Source organism: Tupaia chinensis, unplaced genomic scaffold (genome assembly GCF_000334495.1).
Source record: "Tupaia chinensis unplaced genomic scaffold, TupChi_1.0 Scaffold000678_1, whole genome shotgun sequence".
NCBI classification, from domain to species: domain Eukaryota; kingdom Metazoa; phylum Chordata; class Mammalia; order Scandentia; family Tupaiidae; genus Tupaia; species Tupaia belangeri.
In genome coordinates, this window is record NW_006160202.1 from 678438 (window position 1) to 690923 (window position 12486).

Here is a 12486-nt window from a genome sequence, read left to right on the forward strand (position 1 = left end):
TCTGAGTCTCATTGTATTCACTGTATTCAGATATTTGGCTGCTATGCATCTAGACCTCTCAAGGCAGTGGTAAAGGCTGAGAAGTAAAATGAGAAAGTAAGGTAAAAGAAAAGGAAAGCAGAAAACATTGATCGGAATCAAAGAAAAAAGAAGGAAAGAACAAAAAAGCATAAAACATGTCACAGAAAATAAAATTAAGTTAAAAATTAAAACCATACTGCACGGAAGCATGCCACACAAAAAGGGCAGCAGAGGCGGAGATAGAGATGCCTGCATCTATTCTGTCCTATGTAAAGGAGAGACAAATTAGCAACAGAAAGGACAGAGGCAAAGAAAGTGTTTTAAAAAATATTTAAAAAGATAAAAAATAAAGTGCATAGAGAAATTTTGCCTACCTTACTAACGTCTTAGGTCTGGAAGTGGGAGTAGGCTGGGGCTTTGCAGTGGTGAATGTGAACCCCAAAAAAAGGCAGCAGAGGTAGAGATAGCGATACCTGCAAATATTCTGTCTTTACTAATGCCTAGGGTCTGTAAAGGGGGGGGGGGCAGGCTGGGGGCTTTACAGCAGTGAAGGTAGACCCAAGATAGGGAAACAGAGGCAGAGATGGATATGCCTGAAACTATTCTTTTGAATGCTTTTTATTTTGCTCTCCTTTTAAATTAATATCATTATTATTTTCTCTTTTGTCTGATTGCATTCGTTAGGATTTCCAATACTATGCTGAAAAGAGTGTAGAAAGAGGGCAGCCTTGTCTTGTTCTAGTTTTTAGTGGAAAAGCTTTCAGTTTTTCCCTATTCATTATGATGTTAGTTATAGGTTTATCATATATGGCTTTTATTCTGATGAAGAATATCCCTTCTATGTCAATCTTGCTTAGAATCTTACTCATGAAAAGTTGCTAAATTTTACTGAATGACTTCTGAATCAATTGATGTGATCAAATAATTTTTTGATTAAATGATTTTTAACTTTCTTTCTGTTAATGTTATGTATTACATTTAATTCTTCAGTGGTTATGAAGTCATTCAGGAGTAGGATGTTTATTTTCTATGTGTTTGTGTATTTTCAAGTGTTCTTTCTCTAGTTGATCACAAGTTAAATTCCATCCTGGTCAAAGAAGATTGCTGGATAGAGTTTCTCTAGGTTTGGATTTGTAAAGGGCTTGTTTTGTGTCCTATTATGTGGTCAATCTTCAAAAAGATTTCATGTGGGGGTGAAAGAAATAACGTATTTTTTTGGTTGTTGGGTGAAATGTTCTACAGATGTCTGTCAAGTCCATTTGATTTATGGTATCATTCAGATCTTGTATCTTTTTATTTATTTTTTTTTCTAGAGGATTTGTCAAGAGGAGATGGTGATGTGGTAAGAACTCCAATGATTATTGTGTTGTATTCTATCTTTCCTTTTAGATATAACAGTTTCTCCTTCACATATTTCAGTGCTCCAGTGTTGGGTGCATAAATATTTGTAAGTGTAATATTTTCTTGGTGAGTTAGCCCTTTTAATACTATATACTATCTGAATTCTTTACTTCTCTTTTCCTCATAGATCAGGGCAGTTCTCATCTCTCAATAAGTGTCCGTTTCCATCTGCAGCATCCTGCACAGTCAGGGAACGTGAGGCAGTGCAGAATCTCAACCCAAGCCCCAACCCCACTCTCAACATCAGAGCCTCCTCTCATCTCACTCACAAAATTCAGGGCAGCTCTCAGCTCTCAAGCAGAGTCAGTCTCCATCTGCAGCTCCCTACTCCATCAGGGAAACTGAAGGAGAGGTAAACCTCAACCCCTCTCCCAGCCCCAGATCCCAACTTCACACCCCTCCTCAGCCAGAAATGTCAGGGCAACTCTCCACTCTCAAAGTCCATCTCTATCTGCAGCCTTCAGCCCAGTCAGGAAACCTGAGGCAAAGCTAAAGCTCAGCCCCAGTCCCCGGCTCAGCCACAGCTCCCAGCCTCAGTTCTCTCCCTTTAACCAGAAAGATACGTCTTTTTTTCCATTTTTATCTTGCTAATTCTTTATTTCTCTTCCCCCATAGGTCAAGGAAGCTCTCAGCTCTCAAGTAGAGTCCATCTCCACCTGAAGCTCACTGCCTAAATATTTTTTCCCTTTCATTTTCTATTTCCTTCCTTCTTACATTGTCATTTTCTGCTCATCCTCTACACTCCAGAGGAACTAGAGAGGATTAAAACTATATTTTTCAAACATCTTAGCATTGTGAGGCTCTCAAAAATCCTCACCCAGCACTGAGCCACCAGCAAAAAAGAAGAAACTACTCTTCAGAAACCTGAAAACAAAACACCTCCCATGGGTGCCTCATTACTAACTGTGGCAGAAGAGAAACCATCACATAAAAGCAATTCACAGTAAAAAAAGCAAAGTACTTCCCAGTACAAAAACATTCTCCAAAGAGTTATTCAAAAGTGAATACATTATGATGTTAGTTATAGGTTTATCATATATGGCTTTTATTCTGATGAAGAATATCCCTTCTATGTCAATCTTGCTTAGAATCTTACTCATGAAAAGTTGCTAAATTTTACTGAATGACTTCTGAATCAATTGATGTGATCAAATAATTTTTTGATTAAATGATTTTTAACTTTCTTTCTGTTAATGTTATGTATTACATTTAATTCTTCAGTGGTTATGAAGTCATTCAGGAGTAGGATGTTTATTTTCTATGTGTTTGTGTATTTTCAAGTGTTCTTTCTCTAGTTGATCACAAGTTAAATTCCATCCTGGTCAAAGAAGATTGCTGGATAGAGTTTCTCTAGGTTTGGATTTGTAAAGGGCTTGTTTTGTGTCCTATTATGTGGTCAATCTTCAAAAAGATTTCATGTGGGGGTGAAAGAAATAACGTATTTTTTTGGTTGTTGGGTGAAATGTTCTACAGATGTCTGTCAAGTCCATTTGATTTATGGTATCATTCAGATCTTGTATCTTTTTATTTATTTTTTTTTCTAGAGGATTTGTCAAGAGGAGATGGTGATGTGGTAAGAACTCCAATGATTATTGTGTTGTATTCTATCTTTCCTTTTAGATATAACAGTTTCTCCTTCACATATTTCAGTGCTCCAGTGTTGGGTGCATAAATATTTGTAAGTGTAATATTTTCTTGGTGAGTTAGCCCTTTTAATACTATATACTATCTGAATTCTTTACTTCTCTTTTCCTCATAGATCAGGGCAGTTCTCATCTCTCAATAAGTGTCCGTTTCCATCTGCAGCATCCTGCACAGTCAGGGAACGTGAGGCAGTGCAGAATCTCAACCCAAGCCCCAACCCCACTCTCAACATCAGAGCCTCCTCTCATCTCACTCACAAAATTCAGGGCAGCTCTCAGCTCTCAAGCAGAGTCAGTCTCCATCTGCAGCTCCCTACTCCATCAGGGAAACTGAAGGAGAGGTAAACCTCAACCCCTCTCCCAGCCCCAGATCCCAACTTCACACCCCTCCTCAGCCAGAAATGTCAGGGCAACTCTCCACTCTCAAAGTCCATCTCTATCTGCAGCCTTCAGCCCAGTCAGGAAACCTGAGGCAAAGCTAAAGCTCAGCCCCAGTCCCCGGCTCAGCCACAGCTCCCAGCCTCAGTTCTCTCCCTTTAACCAGAAAGATACGTCTTTTTTTCCATTTTTATCTTGCTAATTCTTTATTTCTCTTCCCCCATAGGTCAAGGAAGCTCTCAGCTCTCAAGTAGAGTCCATCTCCACCTGAAGCTCACTGCCTAAATATTTTTTCCCTTTCATTTTCTATTTCCTTCCTTCTTACATTGTCATTTTCTGCTCATCCTCTACACTCCAGAGGAACTAGAGAGGATTAAAACTATATTTTTCAAACATCTTAGCATTGTGAGGCTCTCAAAAATCCTCACCCAGCACTGAGCCACCAGCAAAAAAGAAGAAACTACTCTTCAGAAACCTGAAAACAAAACACCTCCCATGGGTGCCTCATTACTAACTGTGGCAGAAGAGAAACCATCACATAAAAGCAATTCACAGTAAAAAAAGCAAAGTACTTCCCAGTACAAAAACATTCTCCAAAGAGTTATTCAAAAGTGAATACAGAATCAGCAGTTAGCGTAATGGTTATGTCGCTGGACTCCCATGTAGTCCACTGCGGTTTGAATCCCAGACCCGGTGGCCTGAAACTCACACCAGGTACGTGTGCATGCATGCCCAGGATCCCAAGAGGAGAGTGGAGGAGAAGGGATTATGGTGTGACCATCACCCCTGGGGGGGGGTGATATCTCACTTTCTGTCTCTCTATCTCTCTCTATCTTCCTGGCAAGTGTAGCAAAAAAACTCTCTATCTGTAGCAAAAAAACTCTCAAAAAAAAGTGAATACATCACCAAATGGTTAAAAGTTGTAGAAGATTCTCAAGTATAAGAAAATCAGGAAATATGTCTCCATCAAAAGAAAATAATAACTCTCTTCCATCCCTTGAACAAACAAGAGGTTACCAAAATTTCAGAGTAAGAATTCAGAACATTTATGGTGACAGAACTCTATGAGGTGGAACAGAAAAGATATAACAAACTCCAGGAGATGAAGCAGGACACCATAAGAAAGATGAAATGGAACTATTAGAGAGGAATACTGCAATACATAAAATCAAAACTGCTCTTGAAAGTATTAAAAATCAACTAGACCATGACAAAAATAGAATCTTGGATGTAAAAAACAAAACTCTAACCTAGGGGAAAAAAAAACACCAAAAGTTAGAGAAAATCACCTAAAAAAAAAAAAAAAGACTATAATATATGAGAAATACTAGATTTCATTAAATGCCCAAATATCTGAATAACTGGTATCCCAAAAGGTGAAGAAACTAGTAAGGACATTGAAAATCTATTCTATGAAATCCTGGAAGAAAACTCTCCACTTGTAAAGGAGCACTCAAACATCCATAAAAAAGAAATATAAAGGAACCCAAATAGAATCAACTCAAGGAGATCCTCTCCAATGGCGCATCATAGCAAGACTGGCCAAAACCACAGAAAAACACAAAATACTAAAATTGGCAAGAGAGAAAAATCAAGTGACTTATAAAGGTTATCTCATCAGGGTAACACCATACCTTTCAATGGAAAAAATTCAAGTAAGGAAAGAATGGAAAGATACATTGAAAGTGTTAAGAGGGAAACAATTTCAACCAAGATTATTATACCTGGTGAGATTATCCCTCATATGGGGAAAAAAAAGATAAAAATCTTCTCAGACAAATAAAACCTGAAAGAATTTACCACCACACCAGCTTTTCAAGAAATTCTGAAGAGAGTGCTATACCAGGAAAACTAAAGAAAGCACAGACAGAAATAAGAGAATAAAAAATAACTGAGGAAATGGCCAACTTAATAGTAGGAACAAGTCCAGAAATATCAATAACATTGAATGTCAATGGATTAAATTTTCCAATCAAGACACACAGATTGACTGAATGGATATAAAACCAGAAACCTTGTATGTGTTGCCTACAAGAAACACAGCTCATGGATAAAGACTTAACATAGACTAAACCTGAAGCTCTTAAAAAAGATATTCCATGAAAATAAAAGTGAAGAAAGAGCTAAAAGAATGATACTAATTTCAGATAAAATAGGCTTTAAAACAAAATCTGTAAGAAGAGACAAAGAAGGGCATTATATAGTAGTAAAAGGGCTAATTCCTCCAGAAGATGTAATGCTGGTACATATTTGTGCACCCAACTCAGAAGCACCCAACTACATGAAGAAAAGTCTTAGATCTAAAAGGAGAGATAGACTGCATCACACTAATTGTTGGGAATCTCAATGGCCCACTATCTCCTTTGGACAGATCATCTAGACAAAAAAATAAGCAAAAAGATACAGGAAATAAATGATAGCATAAATAAAATGGATTCAACAGACATCTGTAGAACCTTCCACCCAAAAAACACAACACAACACTATATATATATATCTATAGATAGATAGATATAGATATAGATAGATATAGATATAGATATAGATGATATAGATATAGATATAGATATAGATAGATATAGATATAGATATATAATCTCACCACCATTTGAAAGATTTACTGCTGAGTGAAGCATGCCAGGCTATAAAAAAGAGATATTGTATATCTCCACTTAACATATATTGACTGACTGCACTCTATGGCTGACTCTGGAATACTAGAGGATATAGAAACATGGAAAATAGTTATAAATACTAGATACAGTGTGGGAAGAGAGTAAGAAAAGAGGAGTCTGAGGAAAGTATTAAGGAGAAAAATAGAGAGGCAAGACATTTATGAGACACAGAAATGGATTATTATCTGTTGATGATAACATGTATAATATCTCCAACTGGACTAGTGTGGAATGTATTACTAGTGTCAGAAAATTCACTTTACAAGCTAAGTGATATATAGTGGTGATTGAATGTATAAGATAAATTTAAATAAAATAAAATACATTTTAAAACTATATACTGTCCTTCTTTGTCTCTTCTTTTTTTAAATGGGTGAGAGGCTACATGTTCTAATTATCTAATTAGATCCCTATAGAATTATATAAGTATTATTCTTTATTGAGATCCATAAGAACTAATACATATACTTGAGATTTTCTTTTCTTAGCATCATACTTAGTAATCGCAAGATGGCTGCTGCTGAGCATCAGCTGATAATTAACTCTGCTTGCTGGAGCTGTTTCCCGAAACTGCATTCCTTGAAATTCCTGCTTACATCAATCAAACAATTGTTGAACTATAATAGACCCGCCCTTAATCCAACCCTGAATGGAATCTATGATCCCTACTGTTAAAACTTTATGAACTGATCATTAGAACACGTTTACTTGCATGTATCACATTTTCAATAAAAAGGCACAATGATTCCTATCAGTTGTCACTCTACGGAGAGCAATCTCTGGGAGTGTCTGACTGAGGATGTGCATGAAAAAGGCACCGAGGCCCCAGTCTTTCCTTCCTGTGCCGCCTCTGTCAAGATAACCCACCCCCACCGAGGCTGGTCCTCGCCACAACATCCCTTCATGATGAAAACTCTCAACAAAATCGGCATACGAGAGACATTTCTCAACACAATAAAAGCTATCTATAAAAAACCCATAGTGAACATCATCCTGAATGAGCAAAAGCTGAAAGCTTTTCCACTAAAATCTGCCCACTTTCTCCACTCTTTTTCAATATAGTACTGGAAGTCTTCACCAATGCAATCAGAAAAGAGGATAAAATAAATGTCATTCAAATAGGAAATGAAGAAGTGAATCTCTCTCTATTTGCAGATGACATGATTGTATAGATAGAAGGCCCAATGGTATCAATGAAAAAATTCCTAGAATTAATACATAAAAACAGTAAAGTTGCAAGATACAAAATAAACATACAGAAATCTACAGGTTGTCTACATACAACAGCAGACAGACTGAGACAGAATAGAAAAAAGTTATTCCATTTACCATTGCCACAAAAAGTATAAGATACCTAAAAATAAATCTAACCAAAGAAGTCAAAGATCTCTGCAAGGAAAACTATGAAAAGCTAAGAAAAGAAATAAAAAATTACACAAAAAACTGGAAGGGCATCCCATGTTCCTGGATTGGAAGAATTCATACAATCAAAATGGGAATCCTAGCCAAATTAATCTACATATTTAATGTAATCCCAATCAAAATACAAGACACATTCTTCAGAGATCTAAAAAAGACAATCATAAAATTTTTCTGGAATCATAAAAGACCTCATATTGCCAAATGAATCCTGCCCATAAAGAGTGGAGTGGGCAGCATCTCACTCCCAGGCCCAAAAATATACTACAAATTTTTGGCATTCAAAATAGCATAGCACTGTCACAAAAACAGAGAGGTGGACGAATGGAACAGAATAGAGTCCCCAGACATAAACTCCCAAACATATACTCAACATACCCTTTTTGACAAAGGGTACCAGTAAATCCACTGAGAAAAGTAAAACCACTTCAGTAAATGGTGCTGGAAAAACTGGATATCCACCTCCAGAAAGATGAATCTGAGCCCATACCTCTCACCTGTGACAAAAAAATCAACTCAAGATGAGTCAAAGATTGAAATCTAAGGCCTCAACCTATAAAACTGCTTCTGGAAAACACTGGGGAAACTCTTGGAGACATTGGTGTAGGCAAAGACTTCTTAAATAAGACCCCCAAATCAAAGTCAATAATCCCTATAATAGACAAGTGGGATTACATCAGACTAAGAAGTTTTTACATGGCAAAAGATACACTAATTATTGTGAATCACAACTCTCAGAATGGGAATATATATTTTGTAAACTATGCATCAGACAAGGAGCTAATAACCAGAATACACAGAACTCAACCAGCTGTTCTGAAAAAAAGATGATTAACCCTATTAAAAGATGGGAAAATGAGTTAAAAAAAAAACCACTTTTTAACGATGACATATGAATTGCCAAAAGGCATATGAAAAAATACTCAACATCCCTCAGTTTAGGGGGATTAGAGACCAAAACAATGAGATATCCCCTAACCCCAGTCAGAATGACTAAGATTATAAAAATAAATAATGATAAGTGCTGGCGGGGGTGTGGTGAAAGGGGAACTCTCTTATGCTGATGATGGGAATGTAAATTTAGCTACTGTGGAGAACAATCTGGATTTCTAAAACATCTACAAATAGAACTTCCACATGATCCAACAATTTCACTCCTTGGTATCTACTCAAAGCATGGAGGAATTCTTAATTGGAAAAGTCCTTGCACATCAATATTTACTGTGGCATTATTCAGAATTGCTAAGATGTAGAGCCACTCCAAATGCTCATGAACAGATGAATGGATTCAAAAACTTGGCACATATATTTTATGGAATACTACTCAGTCATAAAAAAAGACCATGCCTTTTCCCGTTAGAGTGGCGAGTGGCACAGGCACCAAGATGTCCAACTGAGTGGTCTGCTGGGTAGCCAGTCATGCCAGGATCTGGTACACAGCCTCAGGACCGCAGCTCAATGCACAGCTGGAATGTTGGCTTTCACAAGTACAGTCTACAAAAAGACCTTCTAGAGTCATTATTGCACCCCATGTGGGATATACGTATTGTGGGTCTTATGCTGCCCATGCTTACAAACAAGTGGATCCATCTATTACCCAAAGAATTTTCATCCTTGGGCCTTCTCATCATGTGCCCCTCTCTCGATGTGCACTTTCTAGTGTGGATATATATAGGACACCTTTGTATGACCTTCGTGTTGAACAAAAGATTTATGGAGAACTATGGAAAATGGGGATGTTTGAATGCATGTCTGTGCAAACAGATGAAGATGAACACAGTATTGAAATGCATTTGCCATACACAGCTAAAGCCATGGAAAGCTATAAAGATGAGTTTACCATTATTCCTGTACTGGTTGGAGCTCTGAGTGAGTCAAAAGAACAGGAATTCGGAAACTTTTCAGTAAATATCTAGTGGATCCTAGTAATCTCTGTGTGGTTTCTTCTGATTTCTGCCATTGGGGGTCAAGGTTCCATTACAGTTACTATGATGAATCCCACGGGGAGATTTATAGATCCATTGAATATCTAGATAAGATGGGTATGAATATTATAGAACAATTAGATCCTGTATCTTTTAGCAATTTCTTGAAGAAATATCATAATACTGTATGTGGAAGACATCCCATTGGGGTGTTATTAAATGCTATCACAGAGCTCCAGAAGAATAGAATGAATATGAGCTTTTTCTTTTTGAATTATGCCCAGTCAATTCAGTGTAGAAACTGGCAAGACAGTTCAGTGAGTTATGCAGCCGGAGCACTCATGGTCCACTGAAGCTCTGAATCTTCAGGGATGCCACCTGTACATACTCATACTCTGTCCGGGGTTCCAGCCTAGCCTTTACAGAGATACTGGTCCTGGGGGCTCTGAAACCTCCAATAGAACTTTCTTCTCTTCTTTTCTAGTAGGTGTAGTCCTTCCCTAATTTCAACTCATTAAAAAATGTTTTATAGTTTAGGGCAGTGGAAGGAAGGCTGGTATCTTTTTTTGATCAAAAAAAGATGACAATGTAAAGGCCCAGTCACCTTTTTTTGATCAAAAAAGATGACAATGTAAAGGCCCAGTCACCACAGACAGTTGTTTGAAAGTAACTCATAAAGCCTTTATCATACCCTAAATTTGCACTCTTTGCAGACTTGTGCACATATATTCTGCTTTCAGAATAGTTTTTCAAATTGTACACAAATAAAAAAATGGGTGGAAGTTTTTTAATAAAATAATTGCACTTATAAATTATCTGTATTAGAATGTAATAAATCTCCAGTTATAGTCCATTACTATCTGTATTGTACAACAGATACCTTTTATTTTAGTTGCTAGTAAAGGGCTACACAGCTCAAAAAAAAAAACCCTGCTTTTTGACATAAAGTGAATGAATAAGTAAGATTTACTGCTGAGTGAAGCAAAGCACTCCATAAAGGATAGACATTGTATTCCCCACTTTATATATACCAAGTTTCCACATCCTATAACAGAAACTGAATGACTAAAGGACATAGAAACACAGTAAATGGTTATGAATACCAGATATAGTGTGAGAAGAGCATGGGTGAAGGAATAGAGTCTGAGGAAGGACGTTAAGGAGAAAAATGGAGAGGCAAAGCATTAATGGGAAAAAAATGGGGTATTATCTGTTGAAGATAACTTTATAGTATTATCAACTGGACTGGGGTGAAATCTACACAAGTAGGAATATGCATTTTGCAAATTAAATGACACGATTGAATGTATAAAAGAACTTGAAGAGACAGCACTGGGGCAAGTGAGAGCCAGACGGGCACTGGGTGACTCTGTTTCTCACAGAGGAAAGATAAGTAAACGTAGGCAAAGGAGTTCCTAAGAAGCCAAAAGGCAAAATGTCATTATATGCATTCTTTGTGCATACTGCTGGGAGGAGCACAAGAAGAAGCACCCAGATGCTTCAGTCAACTTCTCAGAGTTTTTTAAGAAGTACTCAGAGAGGTGGAAGACCATGTCTGCTAAAGAGAAAGGAAAGTTTGAAGATATGGCAAAGGCAGACAAGGCCCATTATGAAAGAAAAATGAAAACCTATATCCCTACTAAACGGGAAACAAAAAAGAAGTTCAAGGATCCCAATGCACCCAAGAGGCCTCCTTTGGCCTTTTTCTTGTTCTGTTCTGAATGTCACCCAAAAATCAAAGAACATCCTGGCCTACCCATTGGTGATGTTGCAAAGAAACTGGGAGAGATGTGAAATAACACTGCTGCAGGTGATAAACAGTCTTATAAAAAGAAGGCTCCTAAGCTGAAGGAAAAATATGAAACGGATATTGCTTCATACCAAGCTAAAGGAAAGCCTGATGCAGCAAAAAAAGGGAGTTTTCAAGGCTGAAAAGAGCAGGAAAAAGGAGGAGGAGGATGATGAGGAAGATGAAGATGAGGAAGAAGAGGAAGATGAGGGTGAAGATGAAGATGATGATGATGAATAAGTTCATTCTAATGCAGGTTTATTTTCCTTGTGTATAAAGCATTTAACCCCCTGTACACAACTCACTCCTTTTCAAGAAAAAATTGAAATATAAGGCTGTGTAATATTTGTTTTTAAACTGTACAGTGTCTTTTTTTGTATAGTTAACACAATACTGAATGTGTCTGTAGATAGCCCTGTCCTGGTGGTATTTTTAATAGCCACTAACTTTGCCTGGTACAGTATAGGGGTTGTAAATTGGCATGAAAATTTAAAGCAGGTTTTTGTTGGTACTCAGCACAAATTAGTTATGTATGGGGATGGTCGTTTATTCATCTTCAGTTGTCTCTGATGAAGTTTATATAAAATAATTGTTCTGTTAACTGAATACCACCATGTAATTCAAAAAAAAAAGGTGCAGCTGTTTTGCTGACATGCAAATACAATGCTTCTAAGTGAATGCAATTTTTTTATTAGTATTGTTTTCTGTCCCAATCCACAGGACAGTCAAACAGTAACCTGGGGGAGGGAGCAAGAAAAGGGACAAACTCACACAGACACACAGAGTGGAGACAAGATGAGGTGCTGATCAAGTCTCAAGTTTATTAAGGAAGAATGGCAAGTTTATGCAGGCTGGGTTGCCCGAAATGCAAATAAGGTATTAGAGCATTGACCAATCATTAGTGTCCCGGAAGCTGCCCTAAATGCAAATGAGGATTCTAGTTCAACCACTCGGCGAGTATACTGCAATTGCAAGCAGAGGTCCAGCAAAGGAGAGGCACATTACCTCTTCCATTGCCTAGAAACCTATCTGCCCTGTGGGAAGAACAGTTGCTTACATGGTTTCTGACAGTTGGTCACATGGTTTCTGGGAAATGGTTTGCTCAGTGAGGAAGTAAAAGTGAAACCCGAAGGTTTCTAAGATGGCAGATAGCTCTTAAGATGGCTTCCTTGTGTAGTGCCCCCCATGTGTACCCCTTTTTTATTTTTTTTTCACTTTTTTGTTTTAATTTTTTA

At 37.4% G+C, this 12486-nt stretch overlaps 1 protein-coding gene across 1 annotated transcript; it reads left to right on the forward strand.

The window, feature by feature from the left end:
* Positions 1 to 8950: 8950 nt before the first annotated feature.
* LOC102494563 (protein MEMO1-like) lies at positions 8951 to 9815 on the forward strand. The gene is made up of 2 exons (XM_027776523.1): positions 8951 to 9357; positions 9500 to 9815. The coding sequence occupies exons 1-2, from the start codon at positions 8957 to 8959 to the stop codon at positions 9813 to 9815; spliced, it is 717 nt and encodes a 238-aa protein (XP_027632324.1). The 5' UTR covers positions 8951 to 8956.
* Positions 9816 to 12486: the final 2671 nt, after the last annotated feature.